Genomic DNA, 25,455 nt, shown 5'->3' with positions numbered 1-25,455 from the left:
GTCTCTCGAGACAGGGAGGCCAAAGAGAAGAGAGAGATTGCAGTGCCCAATACAATGCAGTCTGATGCCACTTTAAACAGAATGCAATGTTTTCCAGAGAGTCTGCTGTTTTTATTGCTTTTTTATGTTTTGATTTTGTGTTGAGTTCACAGTTGCTGCCAGCAGGTGGTTCTAAACGGCAATAGCACAAGCCTCGTTACTGGTGACTTGCTCGCTGTGAATGGAAATTCTCCAGCTTTTCACAGAGACCAACTTCAAAGACATGACTACAATCGATTTGCACCAGGCAGTCACACACGCACTGTGCACATGCAACACACAGGGATCACTACAGTTTTAAAGGGAAACTGTCAAGGTGGCTATTTTTGTCAGTAAGTGCTTCACAGTGGGAATTTCTCCATAATGGTCTGAAACACGTGCTTAATTCACATGTAGTTGTTACAAAGTCACATTAAGGATCAAAATCAATACAGCATTCCATATAACTTCAGTTTTTCTGCTCTCTCACGAACCCTCAGATAGCACATCGATACTCTTCACTCCAATAATTCTGCTACACCTATAACAAAGGTTACTGAATGCGGATTAGGACTGGTTAATAACAAGCAGTAATCTGGACAATAAACCAGTCACATTTGTTTCCAGGTTTTCTAAGTCAAATGCATTATAACAACATTGCTTTTCTGTGCAGATCTTTGCTTACAAAGTATCAACTTAATTGCAATCAGCCAAGCAATTACTGCAACTATTTCTGAATAGTATGATGCTTCAAGATTCAATCGCAAAAGATTTGGCTAAAAAACACATATGGTAAACCCAAAATAATTCAGGAAAGTAGAACCAGAATGAATTGAAAGTAGTAACAAAAAAGGTAAGAACTCAAGGACTGAAAAGTATATAGAATAATTTGTCAGTCAGGGTAGTAAAGACAAAATGTTAGAAATGCTCAAAACGTTGCTGGATGTAAAAATGTAATAATGAGGATACTGGAGGGGTGGACATCAATGAGCCCAGTGGCCTTTTCTGGCCCTTGATTTTTCATATGTTCTTAAGCAAAGCCCCATATACGTTGATCCACCAAGCATTCCGGGGTGAGGTACAGTAGGGATAGATCCAGAGTAATGCTTTCTCTGGTTTAGCAGATGCTTTAACACAATCTTTTACTGCAACAAAGTAACATTTTTGTTTCCCACAAACGAACCAGTTTGAGATTTGTATCAAAAACGCATTTTATGAAATACTTCATTTTTTCTGTCTGGGCTGCATTGAACCTAGGTCCAAGTGGTAAAATGACAGTTTCTTACCCACTGTACCACCATGTCCCATATTACTCTCTAACTTTTGACAATACGACATACATGCAGAAAGGAAAAGGTGATACTGACCTCCAAACATGATGTATGCATGGGTGCTACATAGATGCAAATGTTCTCAACTTCAGACGTATTTTTCTCCTTTATCTGGATGAGCTCAGGCATATCCTCGATGGCACTCTGGTTAAAGGGATAATGATTGACGTCTTCCTCATAGTAGTTATATCTCTACATAAAAATACAGACACCGGAAGCTGATGATTAGATTCCGCTAATTCAACACTCAAAGAAAAATGAGGCTTGATTTCTCTAATCTTAACATTTCTAGGTAGGAGCCAAAACTTATTTGAACAAAAAAAAAATTTAAGAGAAAAAAAACATTTAGTCTGCCTCCTGCTTTGGACGAACAATCAGCTCTTTTACCATAATTGGTTGATTTTGTGCTGCAACTGAATCACAGAATCACAGAATTGTTACAGGTCAGAAGGAGGCTATTCAGCCCATTATGCCTGCACTGGCTCTCCGAATGAGCAATTCACTAGGTAATCCTCGTTAAAGTTAGCCTATATTTTCCAATTGAAGATTAACCCTATAGAAAGTGGGGTGTTCTATGACATGAGTGCTGACCCCAGTATCATTTCCTGGATCACAGAGTCAGAGTCATTGACGACATAGAAGGAGGCCATTTGGCCCATGGAGTCCATGTCAGCTCTCCGTACAGCAATCCAGCTTAGAGCATGGCTACCCGACCTGAACCCGATGGGACCCAACAACATGTGTTGGGCTCGGGTCGCTCTTCCAGGTCTGGCATTCAGGCTCGGGTCGGGCTGGGTTTGACACACTCTATCACCCCTCCGGTAAGTGGCTCCAATGTTAATGTACTTTTTGGACTAGTTGTTTAGTTATAGTTTTTTTAAGCTTGTGCAGATAAGTAACAAAGTGAAAAACGGAAACTAGGTTAACTGATGGTTGGGTCGGGTCGGGCGCGGGAAAAAATGAAAGGACTCGGGCCGGGCCGGGTCAGGCTCGGGTGGGATGTGGTTCTGTTGGTCTCGGGTCGGGTTTCATTTGCAGACCTGAGCCGGCCTTTAATCCGGCTAGTCCCATTCTCCTGCTCTATCCCCATAATCCTGAAAGTTTGTTTCCTGCAAGTGTCCATCCAATTGTGAAATCATTGATTATTTCTGCCTCCACTGCCCTAGTGGGCAGTGAGTTCCAGGTCAATACTACTTGCTGCATAAAAAAGTTCTTCCTCTTTCTTCCTGCATCTCTTGTCTAAAACCTTAAATCTGTGTCCCCTAGTCCTTGTACCATCAGCTAAACGGAACATTTTTTCTTTGTCTACCTTATCCAAACCTGTCATAATCTTGTACATATCAAATCCCTCGCGCGCAATCTCCTTTGCACCAAGGAGAACAACCCAGCTTCTCCAACCTAACCTTGTAACTAAAATCCCTCTTCCCTGGAACCATTTTGGTAAACATCCTCTGCACTATCACATCCTTCCTAAAATGTGGTGACCAGAACTGGATATAATATTCTAATTTTGGCCTAACCAGGGCTTTATAAAGGTTCAGCATAACTTCCCTGCTTTTGTACTCAGTACTAAAATAAAAGCAAAATATTGCTGGTGATGGAAATCTGAAATAAAAACAGAAAGTGCTCGAAATAGTCAGCAGGTCTGGCAGCATCTGTGGAGACAGAAGCACAGTTAACATTCCAGGTCTCTGACCTTTCATCAGAACTGGCAAAGGTTAGAAAATAAGGTTTTAAGCAAGTGGGGCAGGGGCGAGGGTGGTGGTGAGGTGCTGGTTTGGTGGGGAAAGAGAACAAAAGGGAAGGTGTGTAATAGGGCAGAGGGCAGGAGAGATTAAATAACAAAACTGTTATGGGACAAAGGCAGAGAGCTTGTTAATGCTTGTGGTGAAAGACAAAGCATTAGTCCAGAGAGAGTGGGTTTGTTTTACACCACATGGACACACTCTGCCTTTGTCCCATGACAGCTTTGTTATTTAATCTCTCCTGACCTCTGCCCTATTACACACCTCCCCTTTCGTTCTCTTCCCCACCAAAGCAGCCCCCCTTCACTTGCTTAAAACCTAATTCTTTTCTAACCTTTGCCAGTTCTGATGAAAGGTCACACAATTGAAACGTTAACTCTGCTTCTCTCTCCACAGATGCTGCCAGACCTGCTGAGTATTTCCAGCACTTTCTGTTTTTATTTGTATTCAATACCCCTATTTATGAAGCCCGAGATCCCATATGCTTTGATGACCACTCTCCCAATATATCCTGCCACCTTGAAAAATCTATGCGCATGCATCCCCAGGTCCCTCTGTCCCTGCACGCTCTTTAGAACTGTGCCATTAAGTCTATTTGATCTTTCCCCATCCCTTCTGCCAAAATGCATTACCTCACACTTCTCTATATTAAGTTCCATTTTCCACTTTTCCGCCCATTCTGCTAGCCTGTCTATGTCCTGCTGCAGTTGATTTGCATCATCCTCACTCTTTGCTCCTCCTCCAAGTTTGGTATCATCAGCAAATTTTGAAGTGTTACCCCAAGCATGATAGTCCAGTGCAGAAAGATGTTTAATTACATTATCAGTCAAGCAAGGTAAGAGGAGCCTGCCACCCCATGCAACAATGAATAGCACTAAGCAAGCCAGCAGCTTACAATCACCTCTGCCTCTCATTGTGCTAAAGTACTTTAATTACTTAGCGTCAAAGCCCACAAGGCAGCTCAGTGTCATTGACATTCTCAATCCTCTCCTGGAAGTTATCCAATTGCTCCGGATTTCCCAATCGGAGGAAATAGCTTCTCTGTATCTGCCCTATTGAATCCTTTTTATCATTTTTAACACCTTAAATAGATCACCCCTCAATCTTCTATACTCAAGGAAATACAAGTCCAATTTATGCAAGCTTTCCTCATAATTTAACCCCATAACCCTGGTATCATTCTGGTGAATCTGTGCTGCACCCAGTCCAAGGCCAATATATCTCTGAGTTGTGGTGCCCTAAACTGAATGCAGATGAGGTCTAACCAGAGCTTTATGTAACTGTAGCATGAACTTCCACCCCTTTGTATTCCACACCCACACCCCACCCCCCAACCCTTGAGATGAACATTAACATTCCATTCACCTTTCTGATTATCTTTTGCTGCTGTGCACTGGCCTTTAATGATTTGTGTACATGGACACCCAAATCCATTTAGTCCTCCCAGTTCCTAGTCTCTAAAGGGCAAGATCACCTTTCAGCAAGATGGCAGCATTAGCAGCATCTGGGAAGTGTCATTGGAGGTGCTGCTTTCAGAAGAGGGGCAGGAGGGACTATTAAGCACTGAGGTCAGGAAAGCCAATAGAATTGAGCACAGTTAGAGGTGAGCTGGCAAGAGAAAACTGGTAAAGGCTAGGCAAGGCTCATCTTACATGGTTTCAGTTTCATGGGCTTTCTCGAAGCTCTCTCGAACCCTTTGTGTTTCTTGATCTGGTGATTTTGGAGCACATTCTTGAATAGAAAACGCAATCATCTGATCTGAAATGTTCAGCCTGCAACCTGATGGACACCCGTAATAAGGACTTTTGTGCTTGCTGCTGTGTGGCATGCTGTACTTAAAGGTAAATTAAAGTTATGCAGCAAAACTACTGCAACTATGATGAGATGGCCAGCTTTTCAAATGCATTGTTCAGTTTGTGTTTGTGATTTTTATATAAATAACTTTGGTGTGGAAACATTTTTAAATGACTAATTTTTCAAATTTGATATAAATCATAAACGTCGGCATAGCATTGCGATGGCTATATTTTTAGATTTGTGCAGTATTTTTAAAATTTTTAACCCCCCCACAACCCATTCACAAAATATAAAATGAGTTCTGCTTTTAGCTGGACAGTCTGACAGGCACTGCTTCCATGACACTATACTCCATTGCTGGCTCAGTGGTAATATTCTCGCCTCGGAGTCAGAAGGTGCTGAGTTTGTACCCCACTCCAGGCGGTTCCCAGGGTGACAGGAGCTCCGGGCGGTTTCCGGGTAGTGGAGACTAGAGCCCCAGCTCTGAATTATGAGTCGATACCCACCGGGCTGCGGGCATCTGGTGGGTTGAGGGAGCTCATAAAACCTTCCCGCCATCTAGGACTAACCCTCCTATCGGTTGGTTACAGTCGTGGAAGAAGTGTTCATGTTGCGCCCTGTTGGGCTATTAATCAACCTGCCAACTGTTGTGCCACTTCACCAAGGGGAGAGTGTAAAGATATGAAAACACACACAGTGGCGCAGTGGTTAGCACCGCAGCCTCACAGCTCCAGCGACCCGGGTTCAATTCTGGGTACTGCCTGTGTGGAGTTTGCAAGTTCTCCCTGTGTCTGCGTGGGTTTCCTCCGGGTGCTCCGGTTTCCTCCCACAGGTAATAGGGAAATATAGGAACAGGGGACAGGTGAGGATGTGGTAGGAATATGGGATTAGTGTAGGATTAGAATAAATGGGTGTTTAATGGTCGGCACAGACTCGGTGGGCCGAAGGGCCTGTTTCAGTGCTGTATTTCTAAATCTAAATCTAAAATCATTACATGTATATATTATTTCTTCAAGGGTAAATGTCAGTGTGTGGACAGCTAAACAAACAAGCTCTTCTGCACTTCACATCAAAGGGGGAACTTTGGAGGAATAGGTCAGCCACTACAATGACTCCCAAGTACTCCAGATCCAAGTTACTCCCACGTCCTCACCAATTCTGTTCTGACATCTTAATTACGTAAGCATCAGAACGGAGAGAACTACAACGAAAGGAATTAATCTGAAGGGTTGTTTTTCTATAGAGTCGGGAGAGATGCCTTCCTCCAGCTTACAGACCTAGATATTGGGGGCCAGGTATTTTAAAACATAGTTTATCATTTATTGCGAGGGAAATTGAATACAAAAGTAGGGAGGTTATGCTACAGTTATACAGAGCATTGGTGAGACCACATCTGCAGTACTGTGTACAGTATTGGTCTCCTTATTTAAGAAAGGATGTAAATGTGTTAGAAGCAATTCTGGGAAGGTTTACTAGACTAATACCTGGAATGGGCGGGCTGTCTTATGAGAAAAGGTTGGATAGGCTAGGCTTGTATCTGCTGGAGTTTAGAAGAGTAAGAGGCGACTTGATTGAAGCATATAAGATCCTGAGGGATCTTGACAAGGTGGATGTGGAAAGGATGTTTCCTCTTGTGGGAGAATCTAGAACTCGGGGGTCACTGTTTACAAATAAGGGACCGCCCATTTAAGACACAGATGAGGAAAAATATTTTCTCTCAGAGGGTTGTGAGTTTTTAGAACTCTCTTCCTCAAAAGGCAGTGGAAGCAGAGTCCTTGAATATTTTTAAGGCAGAGGTAGATAGATTCTTGATAAGCAAAGGGGTGAAAGGTTATCGGGGGTAGGCAGGAATGTGAAGTTGAGGTTACAATCAGATCAGTCGTGATCTTGTTGAATGGCGGAGCAGGCTCAAGGGGTGAGTGGCCTACTGATTGGCTCCTAATTCATATGTATAGTGTTTTGGGAACAATGCTCTCATGTGGAGGCTGTGGAGTAGCTTGTGCAAATATGGTTGAGATGATGTGAGGAGTTAACTACTCACATCTGCAAGAAGATCCTCATGTCCTGCAGAACACGCTGGGGAGTGTGATAGCCTAGGAATTTGCTGCAGCATCAAGACACCTGAGAAGAGCTTCTAAGGATATTGGTTTCTTCAGAAATAGCAGCTAGCAATGCTGCAATAGGTGCTTTGAACAGACACTTTCACACAGTTTCCAAGACTTAATTGGCATTGTTTGGTCTATGATGAAACCAACCAGTAACATCTCAGAAATTGTTCCCAGCACCAGTGAGCTGAAGGAGTAAGTGCAGATATCACATTAGATAAGGCCAGAAAATGAGTGCCAGGATCCCGATGCACGATTAACCTGTGCACATTCATTCTGCTGCTGGCAGCACACAAAGTTCATGCTGCCTGTTCATTTACATGATTGCGGCTTGCAGCCAGTGCTATTTGCTGTTGACTGGCTGGTCCCCTGAAGAGGTGGTGCAAAATCATGAGGGGTTAGCATGAGTTCAAGCTACTCTGTGTTACTTAAATTAAGTCTGCACCTCTTAAAGGGTAGGTTCATTTTGGCTGGATTAGTTACTGGAATTCATTGCATAAGTAACTTTGCCATGGAAAGGACACAGAAATGGCACAACATGGCACAGAGTGTGCTCCAAAGTTCTCTGATGCAGCACTGGAGGACTTGCTTCAGCAGATCGACAGGAGGAGAGAGGTCCTTTATCCGCAAACATCTCCACTTCTGGCCAGACCAGGTAAGGACGGCAGATGAACAACAAAAAAATGGAGGAGGAATGACACTGTTAATTAAGGACACAATTACAGTCAATTAAAAAAGTTTTTATTAATGGAAATGCTTGGACAAAGTCTGGATTGAATTCAGAAATATTAAGTGACGTGTTATGATACTGAAAATAAATGATAGATCACCAAATTGTGCAAATGCGACCAAGGATCAGATCTGTAGGAAACTGAGTTTGGTAGCAAATATATAATTATATCTCCATAATAGGAGATTGCAGCTATCCTAAGGTAGACGGATCTAAGACAACTGTTTAGGGGTACGGTAGCATAGTGGTAATGTTACTGGACTAGTAAGCTGGAGGCATGGGTTCAAGTCCCATCATGACAGCTAGTGGAATTTAAATTCAATTAATTAATACAATTGGGAATAAATGATGATTATCAAACTACTGGCTTGTCATAAAAACTCATCTGGTTCACTAATGTCCTTCAGGGAAGGAAATCCGCCATCCTTACCTGGTCTGACTGACATGTGACTCCAGACCCACAGCAATGTGGTTGACTCTTCACAGCCCTCTGAAATAGTCTAACAAGTTACTCAGATGTATCAAACTGCTACAGAAAAGTCAAAGAAGAACAAAACCAAATGGAACATCTGGCAACAACCTAGGCACCAGAAATGACAAAGGCACAACTTGCCCATTTGACCCTGCAAAGCCCTCCTCACGAACATTTGGGGATTTGTGCCAAAGTTGGGAGGACTGGTCAAGCAACAGCTTGACATTGTCTTACTCACCAAATCATATCTTATTTCCAATGCCCCAGACTCTTCCATCGCAATCCCTGGGTATGCCCTGTCCTACCAGCAGGACAGACCCACCAGAAGTAGCGTATCAGTGGTATACAGTTTGGCGTAGCCCTGGGAGTCCTCAATATTGATTCTGGACCCCGTGAAGTCTCATGGTATCAGGCCAAATATGGGCAAGAAAAACCCGTGCTGATTACCACCTACCTCCCTCCATCACTTGGAAGAAGCATTGAGGATAGCAAGGGTGCAAAATGTACTCTGCTGATGGACGCTGAAGTCCCCAACAAACAGCACCTACTGACTGAGCTAGCTAGCTGAGTCCTGAAGGACATAACTTCCAAACTGGGCCTGCAGCAGGTGGTGAGAGAACCAACAAGGGGGAAAAACCTACTTGACCTAGCCTTCACCAATCTAGTTATCGCAGGTGCCTCTGTCCATGGCATGTATAGTATTAATAGGAGTGACTACCACACAGTCCTTGTGGAGACAAAGTCCTGTTTTCACATTGAGAACACCCTCCATTGTATTGTGTGGCACTACTACCATGCGACATGGGATAGGTTCAGAACAGACCTAGCAGCTCCAAACTGGACTCCATGAGGTGCTATGGGGCATCAGCAGCAGCAGAACTGTATTCATCCAATATCTGTAACCTCATAGAGTGAGGCATATGCCAGGCTATCATTACCATCAAGCTGGATCAACCCAGATTTAATGAAGTGTGTAAGACAGCATGCCAGGAGCAGCACTGGGTGTGCCAAGCTGCTGAAGCTACATCACAGGACTACAAGCATGCTTAACAGCAGAGGCAGCATGTGAAAAAGCAAAGCAATCCCACAACCAACGGATCAGCTCAAAGCTCTGCAATCCTGCTACATTCAGTCATGAGAATTAAACAACTAACAGAAGGACAAGGCTCCACAAACATCCCCATCCTCAATGATAGGGGAGCCCAGCATGTCAGTGAAAAAGAGAAGGCTGAAGCATTTGCAAGCATCTTCAGCCAGAAGACCGAGTGGATTATCTATCTTGGTCTCCTCACAGATACCAGTCTTCGGCCAATTTAATTCACTCCATATAATATCAAGAATGGCTGAAGGCACTGGATACAGCAATAAGATCCTAAAAAATATGAGCAGGAGTCAACCATTCAGCCCCTCAAACCTGCTCTGCCATTCAAGAAGATCATGGCTCATCTGACTGTGGCCTGAACTCCACTTTCCTGCCTGCCGCCTATAACCAATGACTCCCTTGTCAATAAAAACTCTGACTCAGCCTTGAATATATTCAATGACCCAACCTCCAGTGCTATCTGAGGAAGAGAATTCCAGAGATTAACGACACTCTATGAGAAGAAATTCCTCCTCATCTCCCTCTTAAATGGGAAACCCCATGTTTTTAAACTGTGCCCCCTATTTCTAGATTCCCCCACAAGGAGAAATATCCTCTCAGCATCTACCCTGTCAAGTTCCCTCAGAATCCTATATGTTTCAATAAGATCACCTCTCATTCTTTTAAACTCCAATGAATATAGGCCCAACTGCTCAACCTTTCCTCATAAGACAATCCCTTCATCCCAGGAATCAGCCTAGTGAATCTTCTCTGAAAATTATATCCCTCCTTAAGTATGGAGATCAAAACTGTACACAGTAGAACAAAGAAAAGAAAATTACAGCACAGGAACAGGCCCTTCGGCCCTCCAAGCCTGCGCCGATCCAGATCCTCTATCTAAACATGTCGCCTATTTTCTAAGGGTCTGTATCTCTTTGCTTCCTGCCCATTCATGTATCTGTCTAGATACATCTTAAAAGACGCTATCGTGCCCACGTCTACCACCTCCACTGGCAACGCGTTCCAGGCACCCACCACCCTCTGTGTAAAGAACTTTCCACGCATATCCCCCCTAAACTTTTCCCCTCTCACTTTGAACTCGTGACCCCTAGTAATTGAATCCCCCACTCTGGGAAAAAGCTTCTTGCTATCCACCCTGTCTATACCTCTCATGATTTTGTACACCTCAATTAGGTCCCCCCTCAATCTCCGTCTTTCTAATGAAAATAATCCTAATCTACTCAACCTCTCTTCATAGCTCTAGGTGCAGTCTCACACCAATGCCATATACAGCTGTAGCAAGACTTCCCTACTTTTATACTCCAACCCCCTTGCATAAAAGCCAACATTCCATTTGTCTTCCTAATTACTTGCTGTACCTGCATTCTAACCTTTTGTGATACATGTACAAGGAGACCCAGATCCCTCTGTCCTGCAGCATTCTGCAGTCTCTCTCCCTTTAAATAATATTCTGCTTTTCTATTGTACCCACCAAAGTGGACAACCTCACATTTTCCCACATAATACTGCATCTGCCAATGGGATGATGTCCCAACAACATCTTAGCTGTAGTACTGAAGACCTGTGATCCAGAACTAGCAGCGCCCCTAGTCAAGCTGTTCCAGTACAGTTGCAACACTGGCATCTACCTGACAATGTGGAAAATTACCCAGATATGTCCTGTACACAAAAAGCAGGACAAATCCAATCTAGCCAATTACTGCCCCATTGTTAATTTGTTGATGTCATCTTCTTCCCAGAAGGTTGACTGTCATGGATCTCCACCTCTGTCTGTCCTATGCTGTCCTTACACATTCTGCACAGGTCAAATGCATCCAGTCCACCATATATGTCATCCATTTTCTTCTCTGCTTCCCTCTCCTATGTTTTCCATCAATCTTTTCTTCCAATAATTGTCTCTATCTACCTTCTGCTCTAATGATGTGACCAAAGTATTGTATCTTTCTCTGTTTGATGTTATGCACCAACTTCCTCTTTTCTCCAGCCATTTTCAGCACTTCCCCATTAGTCTTTCTGTCTGTCTGGGATATGCGGAACATCCTCTGATATGTCCACATTTTGAATGCAATCAACTTATCAACAGTCTCTTTCTTTGTTGTCCATGTCTCCGAGGCATATAACATAGATGACAAAATGTAGCACCTCAGCATTCTTTTCCTAAGATTCAGGGTCAGTTTCTTTGATGTTAACAAGTCCTTCATTCTGACAAAGCTGGCTATCTTAATTCTCCTTTGGATCTCACAGTCAGATCTCCCATCGTCTATGATAATCTGCCCAAGCTATGTAAACCTTTTCACTTGTTCCAGGACTTGTCCCCTTACTTCAATTTTCACTTTCGGGGTTAGGTCTCTGCTTATCACCATTGTCTTGGTTTTCTTCACATTCATTCTTAATTCATATTCCATATTCCTTGCATTCACTTGGTTCACAATTTCCTTTCGCGCCTCTTCTAACTCTGCAATCAGTGGAACGTCATCTGCGTATCTCAAGTTGTTAATATTCAACCCACCAATATTGCAACCTGGTAGTGTACAGGTTGAACAGTTTTGGGGACATAACACACTCCTCTTTTGATTGGGAAACTGTCTGACAAGCTGTTATCAAGTCTCATCACCGCTGATTGGTTCCAATATAGATTCTGAATTATCGTTTTATCATTTCTGTCAATCTCCAGTTTGTTTAAGCACTCCATTATTTTCTGAAGGTATACTCTATCAAATGCCTTCTCATAGTCTATAAAGCATACATACATAGATTTTTGCACTTCCAGATATCTTTCAACGACTACTCTCAAATTAAAGATACCCTCTCTTGTTTGTTTCTTTGGTCTGAATCCTGACTATCATCTATCTCTGCTTCTATAGACTGGTCATTTCTTTCCAAAATGATTATTAAAATCATTTTTATCACATGACTTAAAGGACTTATAGTCCTGTGCTCTGAACGCTCCAGGATCTTTGGTTTCTTTGGGAGCTTAATGAACATTGACTTCATAAGATCCACAGGTATGAATCCTGTATCGTCAGTTTCTCAATGCTAACATCATGCAGGGTTTTCAGGCATTCTGTTGGTATCTCATTGATTCCAGGTGCTTTCTTTGCTTTCATCTTTTTGATTGCTGCACTGACTTCTGCCTCGATTATCTCTGGTACTTCTCTTGCCTCTGGTGGTACCAATTCTCCTCTGTCTTCATCGTCATACAGTTCACTAATGTACTCCACCCATCGTTTCTCTACCCTTTCTTTTTCGAAGAGAAGTTCACCTTCCTTGCTCCTCATACAGCCCCTAATTGTGGGTATTTTCTTCTTGACTGTCAGTGCTTTAACTTTCTCATCCTTTTTCTCCAGTTCTTCTATTTCCTGCAACGGTCTTCATATCACCTTTCCTTGGCTGCCTTACATGCCCCATCAGTCTACTCTCAATCATCAGCAAAGTGATGGAAGGTGTTGCTGACAGTGCTATCAAGTGACAGTTACTCAGCAATAACCTGATCACTGATGCTCAGTTTAGTTTTCGAAAGCGCCATTTGACTCCAGACTTCATTACAGCCTTGGTCAAAACATGAACAAAAGAGCTAAATTCCAGAGGTGAGGTGAGAGTGACTGCCCTAGACATCAAGACAGTATTTATCTGAATGTGGCATCAAGGAACCCTAGCAAAATTGAAGTCAATGGGAATCAAGGAGAATCTTTCCACTGGTTGGAGTCATGCCTAGCACAAAGTAAGATGGTTGTGGTTGTCAGAGGCCAATCATTTCAGCCCCAGGACATCATGAGGAGTTCCGTAGATCCTAGCCCCAACCCTCTTCAGCTGCTTCGTTAATGATCTTCCCTCCCTCCATCATAAGGTCAGAACTGGGGATGTTCGCTGATGATTGCACAGTGTTCAGTACCATTTGCAACTCCTCAGATACTGAAGCAGTCCGTTCCCATATGCAGCAATACCTGGACAAAATTCAGGCTTGGGCTGATAAATGGCAAGTAACATTCTCACCACGCAAGTGTCAGGCAATGGCCATCTCCAACGAGAGAGAATCTAATTACCTCCCTTTGACATTCAACAGCATTACAATCGCTGAATTCCCTACTACCAACATCCTGGGGGTTACCATTGGCCAGTTCTTATATTCGTATGTTCTTATGAATCTTAACTAGACCAGCCATATAAATAGTGTGGCTACAAGAGCAAGTCAAATGCTGGAAATTCTGTGGCAAGTAACTCATTTCCTGACTCCCCAAAACCTGTCCACCATCTACAAGGCATAGGTCAGGAGTTTGATGGAATACACCCCATTTGCCTGGATGAGTGCAGCTCAAATAACACTCAAGAAACTCAACACCATCCAGAACTAAGCAGCCCACTTGATCGGCACCCTATTCACTGTCTTAAACATTCACTTCCTCCACCACAGGTGCATAGTGACAGCAGTTTGTTCCATCTGCAAGATGCACTGCAGCAACTCACCAATGCTCCTTTTACAGCACCTTCCAAACCCATGACCTTTACCACCTAGAAAGACAAGGGTAGTAGATGCATGGGAACACCACCACCTGCAAGTTGCCCTCCAAGTCACACACCATCCTGACCTGGAACTGTATCACTGTTCCTTCACTATTGCTGGGTCAAAATTCTGGAACTCCCTCCCTACCAACACTGTGGATGTACCTACATCAGATGGACTGCATCAGTTCAAGAAAGTGGCTCACCACTATCTTCTCAAGGGCAATTAGGGATGGGCAATAAATGCTGGCTTTGCCAGCAACACTCAAATTGCATGAATGAGTAAAAAAAAATGGAGACTGCTTCTCAGGATGCAGCCAAGGATACTTCCTTAATCAGTATGTCCAAGAAGGAGTGATGCGGTGCTTGATTTAGTTCTGAGTAATGAGGCAGAACAAGTAAGCTTCCTGAGACAGAAGAGTACAAGGGAAATAGTGATCATAACCTAATTTGGCTCACACTGAAAATCAATAAACAAAAGTGAAAGACGCTGTACTCGAAATTGGCTAATTTCAGTGGCATGAATGGGTACCTAACCCAGATTAATTTGTTGGAAAGAGTGGTAGACTAAATATTAGAGCAGCTGTGGGAGAATTTTAAAATATGTGCTCGATGAGGTACAAATGAAATATGTTCTGAATAGAATGTGCCAAAAGCTTGCATTCCATTGTTAAACAGAAAGGTAAGAGCAAAATAAGATTTTAAAAAAGAGGCATATGATAAATATAGGGAGAATTTTATTGAAGAAAGCTGTGAGAAATCTACATTGTATCAAAGGGATACTTGCTCACATCAAGAAACCTCTGAGGGACAAGTGCTGCAAAAAACAGGTCCACCATTGAATAGATAGTTACACTACAGCAGGTGGCAACCAAACAACGCAAATGCAAGGAGTTACTATATGCTGCCGACAATAACTTGAAAAAAGTTTTTGACTCACTGAATAGAGAGCGTTAATGGCTTCCATTGTAATCGGTAGATAGCGCTATCAAAATTATATAATTAATCGGAGAGGTTTATGCTCACACAAATCGTCGGGTCCATATTGACAGAATGCTTCTGAGCCTTTCGATTTAATACCTGATTATATCAAGGCTGTATTCTTACCCCAACCTTATTTTTGCCAGGTGTTAATTCATTATGAAGTCAACAACAGAAAAAAGTGGATGTAGGAACAGCCTAGGCAATGATTGTGCGCAAGCTGACTGATCAACCACTACTGTCGTAGTTGCATGAATGTTAATAACAGCTCTGATACGAAGACCTTGTATGATACCACAAATCTGGCTTTGCCAGAGCATTCACCAACAAATCACCACCATCATGGAAGAGACCATGAAGTAGACCCAAAACAAGATGGGATGACAACACAAAAGTGCTGAACAGCATAGACCTTATGACCAATGAGGCACAAGTGAAAGCCCTGAACTTTAACAGTTTGAAGAAACTGGGAGCAGCAACATCCTCTAATCCCTTCGATGACGATGCAACAACAAAAAGGGAACAAAAATGGAAATTAAGAAAGTTAAAGGGGGAATAGCAATTGACTTCTATAAGCATATAATGTGTAAAAGGTTAGGATGCGACCATGCAGAGATGCAGGGAGTTATCTTGTACTTTAGCGTCAAGGAATGGCAAAAATGTTTACGTTTACAGAGGAAAGTGAAAGTGGGAAGTACCTGAAGAGGATAGAAAACAGCCACTAGAGAAGGTAAATATTTAAATGGACATTAATCAACAAAAAAAAGACAGAACTGCACATTTTAAAGTCATGATAATACCAGATACTGAGTAGGCTGAGGAGGAGGTAGCAGAGCTACTAATCATAATTTTCCAAAAGTCTTTAGAAATAGGAATACTAGAAAATGGCTGAATGATGGAAAATCTTACACCCTCCTGAAGAAAAAGGAAAAGAATAAGCCAGGAAATCACAGAGCAATTAGTCTTAGCTGAGATTTTAAGAGGAGGTTTTTAAATCTTGACACTCATGGTACATGACCAGAATACATATTAGGCAAACTGTGCAACCCAAGCCCATGATTTTCATCCTGTCAAAATCACCAAAGTAGAACATCTTGCTTCTAAAATTTATAATATGGAGTGAAATTCCTGAACACTTAGAAAGACAATGGTCAATTAAGGATGGTTAACATGTACTTATAAGGGCCAAATCTTGTTTGATTGCACAATTTAACTTTTTGAGGTAACCACAGTGTGTATGTATAAAGAGAACTAAGTTATGTGATAATAAAGGAAACATACCCATTTACATAGAGAGGTGGCTGGGGACAGAAAGCAAATAGATGAAGCAAGTTGGTGCTTGGACTTTGGCAAGATGTGGTTAGTAGTGTGGCCCAGAGAGCTCTATTTTCTCATTTATGTAAATGATTTGGGCATAGGAGAAATTATATTGAAGTTTGTTTATACCACACTGGGAATATAACAAGCTGTGAGGAAGAATGTTTGAGGAATCACCGAAAGAATGAAGGGGAATGTTAGCAGGAATTATTTCTAAACAGAGGCAATGAAATGCTTTAGTGCTCGTGGCTAGTGAGACAGCAGCTAGAGGCAAAGCAGATAGCACCAATTAAAGAAATAGCAGTGGCCTAGGCACCATGGACTGAATAGCCTGCTCTGTGCTATAATGTAAGGATTCTATAAACATTTACTGAAGAGTGCCCCATTTATACACACACATCCATATTCAGTGGTATTCTTCAGATGATTGCGAGGAAAAATATTTCATATAGGTTTTCTACTTCTCCCGGTTTTTGTTCTTAAGCTTTTCTCTGACTTGGCAGCCTGATACATTTTCAAAAATAGGCACCCCAAAAAATACCAGTTTATGTTTATTCAATTCATTATAATAAGGTACTTAACAAACCTTGAATCATTTTCTTAGAAACATAGTGCTCAACTGTTTTAAGTTCCACCAAAAATATCATCATGTTACTTGCATTTCTGATGGAAATCCTGCAAAGGTCCCTCACTCTATTTCCCCTTTAAAAGCATTCCAGTCTCCTTGTGTTTTCTTTATGTGAAACTGCATGCTGCTGACGTATAATACTTTAATAGAAGGCCTGCAGAGAGATCAGTGAGTGCTGATCAGAGCTGCTCGGAGCATTATCTCATTTAATGATGTTCTCTAACCAGAACTGAAGCTCATTAAGAAAATCACAGTCATTTATTGACAGTGGTACTACATGGATGGATTAAAACCAATTAATAATTCAAGTAACAAGCATCTTCGCATTCATGCCATTGCTTAATTTCCTACCCCTGACAGCAGCTCCCACCATGGATAATGAATCCATTTGGTACCTCACATGCAGCACTTCAAACTCAGCCTGTTCCCCCATGTCCCCAATTTTCTTCCCTCCTTTTGTTAAGTTGTTAATACATTACTGGGATAAGTTACACAAGCACCAACAATCGTTAAGCACCTCCTACAACTACTTGATATTAGTTCAGTGTTACTTATACTCACATTCTGTAAAGGGAGTTTCAGCTCAGCATCCAAATAGAATCCTTGAGATTACTGTCAAGAAAACATGCTATGCTGAAACAGGACTTTTTAATTCATCGGTTGGAAACCTACATTAAAATTTTAAAAAGTGTTGCAAACAGGTAGTTAATCTTTTTTTGAAACAAATTTCTCTGTATTTCCCACAACCTGTCTGTGAACAGATTATGATTGAATTTTCCACTCCCTTGAACCCTGACTTGTAAAGGACCTCAACAACACTTGTTTAAGTTAAAACAAAGAAGTAGGGTTTGTTAACACAAACTCTTAAACTCGGGAAGGGTATTAACTTCGCAATGCATACTCACCAACATACAAGGAAATGGTAAAGGCATAAAAAGGCAAGGACATTTACTAAATAGAAAATTTGCTTAACTATAAACTAAGATGGGCTTGAGTTGAAACTAAAGTCCATTTGAATTAACCAAAGGTCCAAAATTGGAGATCACCAATTGGAAATGCTGAGTGGGCTAGGAGTCATTGGAAATACCTCTTCTCTTACACTTTCTCCTACTGGCACTCATGGAGATAAATTAAGGCAGCTTAATTTATGAAGTCACCTTTTTTTTAGATGGAGAGAAAACTGGCAGAGAGCAGACTTTCCTGATGTTTTGCAGCTTGTGTCTTCTTTTTAATTTTCTTACTGTTTTGCAGATTGTGTCTTCTTTTTAAGTTTCTTGCTGCTTGCAGGAAGGCCTCAGACAAAAGTGAGATGCAGCTTGAAGCAGCTGTGATTTGAACAAGCAGTTCTCTCAACTGCTACAGTTTCAAATCCAGGCATACTGAAAAGGGTGGCATCTGGGTCCTGTGACTGGACCCCTTCAAAAAGCTGTCCTGGTGGAGTGATCTCCCGCCTCCATTTTAACAAGTGGAACCCAGAAGTAAAAATAACTTAACATGTTGTGTAAAATGGCAGTTGACAATAACACCCTAGTACACAAAACACAATTTACAGTTGGTTAGCATCTGTTCATGACAATTTTCAGTTGATTCTCATCTGTTCATGACAAAAGGAAAGCTGGGATCCTACATTTAACTTATAAAAATCTGGCAGCCAAGATGGCCACCACAATTTGCATTGAAATACCTCACATTCCAGGACATTAAATTGGAGACGCATGTCTAACAATGCTTCCATCCAAGACATTGGCTTGGATAGCTGATGTAGATTATCCAGTATTACCCTTATTAGTGGGACATTCAAAACCATTTTGAAGTATTCATGAATGGAGACATACCTCCAGGGGCTTAACATTGAAACAATGAGACCCAAGAGAGATTGATAATTCCTAGACATGAATCTAATTAAATTGCAAACGAGGACACTGGACAATCATGTGACCACTCCCCATCTGTGAAAAACTAGCAGTCATTTGCAAAAGGACAAGTTCCTGAGACTTTGATGGTGCAGAACCCATGTGGGGGGGGGGGGGGTGTCTCTCTCTCTCCAGGTGACCTTGGGCATTCAAAGCTTGCCTGCTGCTGGAAAAGATCCAAGACAAAGAATCCCAGGAAGAAGACCACCTGCTCTACTGTCTCCAAGAACATCTACCAACCAAGAACATCAGGACTCCAGATGCAGTCGGAAGACAACTGAATTAACAGACACCACAGACTGTACATTATACAATAAACTCACCTCTTCCTTGTTTAAACTCAGGAAAACCTGTCTGATTGGTTCTTTTATGATCACAACAAAGGTAAAAGGTTAAGCATTCACTGAAGTGGCAAGCACACCCACTGTTTAAAAAGGAAGAAACCCTGTTGCGGTCAAACACGGAGAAAGACAAGAGGGGAGCCTTGCAACCCCTCCTCACCTGATTGTAACTTTATGTTGAAATGCGATCAGGAAATCTGAAGTGAAATGAGGTTCATTTTTCATTTTCTGACAGTGAGTCTAAAGAATTGTTACATCTTGCAGGAATAGTGAACGTTGAAAAAATGATATTCTGTACAACATTGCTTCGAAATATGGTGCACATTAATCTCCATGGGCAGCACAAAAGAAAATGAGAATGACAGTGACAATAGACACTTCCAGCTATACCCAGTTATCTCATCTATAAATGAATATTTCAAACTGTCTCAGGTTTATTTTTCTGCTGAGTTCCAATCTTCAGTTCACTACTCTCAAAAAGATCATGCTCCCACAGCTATTCTCCAGATTTCCTCTAGTACCCATGAGGATCACTCTCACACCAGTGGTGTAAGGTGTCTATTATCACCATTCTTTTCTCTGCTATATCTGTTGTCTCTTTTATCTGTGTGAGTAGAATTGATTTTGCTGGCACCATACACGAATAAGTTTTGCATGAACATTACCTCGTAAATAGATTGATTTACTGGTTACATAAAAACATACGAATTAGGAGCAGGAGTAGGCCACTCAGCCCCTTGAGCCTGCTCCGCCATTCAACAAGATCATGGCTGATCTGATTGTAACCACGACTCCACATTCCCGCCTACCCCCGATAACTTTTCACCCCTTGCTTATCAAGAATCTATCTACCTCTGCCTTAAAATTATTCAAAGACTCTACTTCCACCGCCTTTTGAGGAAGAGAGTTCCAAAGACTCACAACCCTCTGAAAGAAAAAATTTCTCCTCATCTCTGTCTTAAATGGGTGACCCCTTATTTTTAAACAGTGACCTCTGGTTCTAGATTCTCCCACAAGAGGAAACATCCTTTCCACATCCACCCTGTCAGGATCTTATATGTTTCAATCAAGTCACCTCTTAGTCTTCTAAACTCCAGCAGATACAAGTCTAGCCTGTCCAACCTTTCCTCTTCTTGCTTCTTTTTTATTCTTCCTGCAAAAATGGACAATTTCACATTTTCCCACATTATACTCCATTTGCCAGATCTTTGCCCATTAAGTTAACCTATCTATATTCCTTTCTAGCCTCCTTATGTCCTTTTCACAACTTATTTTCCTACTTATCTTTGTGTCATCAGCAAATTTAGCAAGCATACCTTCGGTACCTTCATCCAAGTCATTTATATAAATTGTAAGAAGTTGAAGCCCCAGCAATGATCCCTGTGGCACACCACTTGTTACATCTTGCCAACCAGAAAATGACCCTACTCTCTATTTCTGTTAGCTAGCCAATCTTCTATCCATGCCAATATGTTACATCCTACAACGTGAACTTTTATTTTCTGCAATAACCTTTGATGTGCCACCTTATCAAATACCTTCTGGAAATCTAAGTACAGTACATCCACCAGTTCACCTTTATCCGCAGCAAATGTTACTTCTTCAAAGAATTCCAATAAATTGGTTAAACATGATTTCCCTTTCATAAAACCATGTTGACTTTGCCTGATTACCTTGAATTTTTCTAAGTGCTCTGCTATAATGTCTTTAATAATAGATTCTAAAATTTTCCCTAAGACAGATGTTAAGCTAACTGGCCTGTAGTTTTCTGCTTTCTGTCTCCCTCCCTTTTTGAATATAGGAGTTGCATTTGCTATTTTCCAAGCTAATGGAACCTTCCACAAATCTAGGGAATTTTGGAAAATTAAAACCAACACATCAACTATCTCACTAGCCACTTCTTTTTAGACTCTAGGACAAAGTCCATCAGGACCCGGGGACCTGTCAGCCCACAGCGATAACAACTTGCTCAGTAATGGTGATTGTAATTTTCTTGAGTTCCTCCCTCCCTTCCGTTTCCTGATTTACAGATATTCTGGGATGTTACTTGTATCCTCTAGAGTGAAGACCGATGCAAAATATTTGTTCAATTCATCTGCCATCTCCTTATTATCCATTATTAATTCTGCAAACTCACTTTCTATAGGACCAAAGCTCACTTTAACTCTTCTTTTTTTAAATATCTATAGAAACTCTTACAATGTTTTTATATTTCTAGCTAGCTTTCTCTCATACTCTAATTTTTCCCTCCTTAGTCATCTTTTAGTCATTTGTTGCTGTTTTTAAATTCTATCCAATTTTCTGACCTGCCACCCATCTTTGCGCAATTATTTGCTTTTTCTTCCTACTCATCGTAGGAAGGGGCATTGCTGAGGCTATGATCACTGGAGGCACTGTAGTGATTGATACCCAAGAACTAGAACCTTCCCGGTCAGGGGAGGAACAGGAAGAAGACAGTAAAGATGAAAAGATACCCCCACTTGATCTTACACTTGCAGCCACCAGTTCAAATGCTGACACTATGTGTATTTTAGAAATAGGAGAAAAGAGAGATCTGCACATGGTAAGACACTGGGCACAAGTGTGCAGCAATCAGGAGAGGAGAAAGGATAGTGCAGATGCCAGCTCACCAGACGGCGAGATCACACACTGGTTCTGCAGCAGACCTGTCAGATCAGGCCCAAGATGCAGAAAAGGCTGTACACAATGGATTTACAGAACCCAATGCTTGGTGCATTGCCTGCGAGAAAGCTGGTGCTCAATGTCAAGTAGCCTAGGGAATTCAGGCACCAACTTGGCAAAGAGCTTTGCACTGAGCTTGGAGCCCATCACCTGCATTAGCACACCTGTGAAGTTCACCATGAAGCAGCCTCTGATGGCTGATGTCACAGCTTCCACTGCAGAACTGTCTCCATCAAAGGCCTGAGCTCAGCAGTGGAACCTCATAATGCTGCCTTGTAAGCTCAAACTGCCGCAATCATGGTTCTGGATACCACTGTTCAAGGGGGCTTCAGGAGCATCACAGCAGTCAATCTGTTCTTTAACACATGAGTAGGTTTGCTGAGGCGCTGCCCCAGGAAAGTAGCAGTGACTTCATGGAGGAGGAACCTGCTGCTTTCTCTCAGTTTTCCTGCTGCTGAGCCTATCAACCAGCCTGTCCAAACTGCTGCTGCTCAGGCCTAGATGATGCAATCTGAAGGCTGGCCTTCCAGGTACAGAGATGCTTGAGGTCACTCTCCAAGGCCATTTGCAATCTCCTCAATTGAAGGTCAGCAGCCTTTTTCCACCCATACTGCAGCCATTGGGCAAGCACCTTGTAGCAGCACTAGGAAAGGCAAAGGCACATGGCACTAAGGGAATGCTCAAATGTTATTATTTTTTTTTGCATGCATGTCATGGTTGAACTTATAAAATTGTATTAGAATGTGCATTTTGTGGTGGTTTTTATTTTTGTGTTGTCAGAAAGAAGATGAAGTGATGGTCAGTGATAGTGGAAAGGCATGTGGGACTGTAGGTGAATGGGGAGGTGTGGTTGAGGTTACTGGTATCATTCATATTTAATTCCTCATGTAGAGCCCAGGCAGAAAGGGGTTATCTATGTTGCAGCCTCCTTTTGGCTTCCTCTTTCCAGGGCTGCAGACCAAGAGCTGGAAAGTGGGATGATACAGATGCAATGGGCCTAATGTGCCTCTTCCATACTGTAAATTTTCTCTGTTTCTATGATTTGCCTGCTTCACATGCTGCTGACAGTTGTTAGGTGTGTGCATGCAAACCTATTTATCAAAGAGCGTTAGGAGGTCATGTAGCGCCTAAACATACAGGTGCTCACAGTCCAATTTCTCCTCTGATATTTTTGCACAGGGCTCTGTCTCTGAATTTGGATTGTGCAGTCTGAGCATCTGCAATAATCTAATTTCCTAGGATGCATCAGGATCTTGCAGTCACCTGTACTGAAGGAATGTTTTTCTTTAGCTTCCAACATGTTTTGTCCAGTAGCTTTTCTCCAAATGATCTTAAAAAATGACAAATTTCAAAAGCACTTTATGATAAAATTACAATGTGTCTTTTTTAAACAGAGAAGCTGTATGTGCATGTGAGAAAATAATGACAGTGTACTAATTACACACCTGTTTGAACTTCTGTTTTGTGTTCTTTACACTCATTGTTATGACCGGGTGGGGAAGGGGTCTCAGACTCCCCTCTCGCCCCTTTCCTGTTTGGCCGTAACTGGGTTTAACTTTTAAAACACAGTGTTTTTAGCTTAACCCCACAGTGAGTCATTACTCACTGCTCTCTAATTATAATTGTAAAGGAACCAATCAGACAGGCTTTCTCAGGTTTAAACAAGAAAGGTGTAAGTTTATTAACCCTAACACTCTAAATCAGTTAAAACTACTAAAGATACACAACGCAACCACACTAGCATGGATACGCGATAAAGACACACACAAATACAGAGCAGGAGAAATAATTAAAGGGGGGAAGGTTTGAAGTAGTAGATGGAATTCAGTTACTGTTGTTAGTTTGGATGTAAAGATCTTGATTGGGGTTAAGTCTTGCAGTTCTCATTGGGGCCCAGTGGACACTTGCAAACTTGTTTCGCTGGTACCAGAAGGCTGCAGAGGTCTTCTGTCTTGAGGCTTAAGTTGCTTCAGTGGGTCCTTGGAACTTTGCGTGAGAGAGAGAGAGACCTTGCTTCTCTTTGGTCTTCAAAATGGCAGTCTGTCTAAAACTTTCTCTGTGAGGTACAATTCAATCAATTCCCAGGTTGACCAGCAGGTTAGTCATGTGACTAGCTCTTTGTTTGAAACAGCACGCCTGCGAGGATTATTGATTCTTCAAAGCTTACGAGGCACACTCATTGGGAGTTGGGTAGAGTGCTGGCTCTTACACAGACAATGACTCTCAATGTCTTTTGATCATCACTATTGACAAAACCCATCTGGCTAATTGAATCAGGGAGCACTTCCATTGTCTCTCTGTCCAACTGTCTCTCAGAATGCTAATGTGCAGCCATGTTTTCAGCCACTGCTCTGTGGTCTTTTTAAACAAGGTATGTTCAATGTCCAGTAAACATTCAAATAGTGTTCCATATGACAAAATTAATATGTTTCCATTTGGCAGGTGTGGTTTCTGTCACATCATAAAGTATATTAAGGTGAGGGAGAGGGAAGAAAGTGAGAATCAGACTGAGTGAGAAGGAAGAGAGAGAGATAGAGCAGGGTCAGAGATAAAACAGGGAAAGAGAGTTTCCATTAATATTCATTCAATTTTCAAGAGAAATACCAGTTGAAATTTGACACCAACTAATTATTTCACCTGTATTTTGTTGGTAGTTAGAAAAGATCTATGCTTATGCCTGTGAGACAGATTTTCTAATTGAACAAGAGAACTGGGAACTATGTAAAATGAAGTATTCAAAGAGGTTAAAGATTTTTAAAACTTGGAATCATAGATGATAACAACAGGAAAGGATAACACCACCAAAACAGGTGCGGTTTGGTCAGCTTGCAATCAAATGAAGAGAACCTAGAAATGCAAAGCGTTTTTTGAAAAAGCAGTTTAGTGATTACATTGGTTCAGCAATAAACTGTGATTGTAAAGCAAATGTTCATATCTTTAGACAGTTTTCCAACTATAAATGCTTACATAGTGATCTTCAATGTTGAAATTTGACAAAAAAGGTGCAACTCTAAATTGTGAAGCAGGAGGTCAGGCTTGTGAATGGTAAGTTTACATCATATCCAATTTTTAAAAATATAATATAACATTTGAACATAGGTGCAATAGGAATGATGCTTATAAGGGCGGCACAGTGGCGCAGTGGTTAGCACCGCAGCCTCACAGCTCCAGCGACCCGGGTTCAATTCTGGGTACTGCCTGTGTGGAGTTTGCAAGTTCTCCCTGTGTCTGCGTGGGTTTCCTCCGGGTGCTCCGGTTTCCTCCCACATGCCAAAGACTTGCAGGTTGATAGGTTAATTGGCCATTATAAATTGCCCCTAGTATAGGTAGGTGGTAGGGAAATATAGGGACAGGTGGGAATATGGGATTAGTGTAGGATTAGTATAAATGGGTGGTTGATGGTCGGCACAGACTCGGTGGGCCGAAGGGCCTGTTTCAGTGCTGTATCTCTAAACATAAACATTGCAGGAGCGCATAGAAAGGATAGTGGATTGGGCAGATGGATGGCAAATGCATTTATTTCTACTTTTCTAGTCAACAAACAGGACCTCAATATAGGTGCCTTCTTGTTTCCTGCCTGGCATCTGGCACATACACAGCGGGTTGGTGACATGTTCCCTGACTGTTTATTTTTATACCTCCCCCTCAACACAACCCTAGGCAGATGTTAATATCAAGATGACTATTCAGAAACCTCACCCAACACTTAAAACTGAATAGTAAAAATGTTACTTTTGAAGAATTTACTACCTGCTTTACTGGTCAACTATGTCCACTTACTAACATCTGGTGG

The 25,455-nt window shown here is 41.8% G+C and overlaps 1 protein-coding gene across 1 annotated transcript in view; it reads right to left on the bottom strand.

Annotated features, from left to right (window-relative positions):
* The window catches only part of LOC137377412 (disks large homolog 3-like), a 550,827-nt gene that overhangs the window by 446,137 nt on the left and 79,235 nt on the right, over nt 1–25,455 (bottom strand). The window contains exon 2 of the mRNA XM_068046991.1: nt 1,386–1,541. Within this exon, the coding sequence (XP_067903092.1) occupies nt 1,386–1,541 (156 nt within the window). The remainder of the gene's footprint in view (nt 1–1,385; nt 1,542–25,455) is intronic.

Source organism: Heterodontus francisci, chromosome 15 (genome assembly GCF_036365525.1).
Source record: "Heterodontus francisci isolate sHetFra1 chromosome 15, sHetFra1.hap1, whole genome shotgun sequence".
NCBI lineage: Eukaryota > Metazoa > Chordata > Chondrichthyes > Heterodontiformes > Heterodontidae > Heterodontus > Heterodontus francisci.
This window is presented reverse-complemented; position numbering and strand designations above follow the sequence as displayed.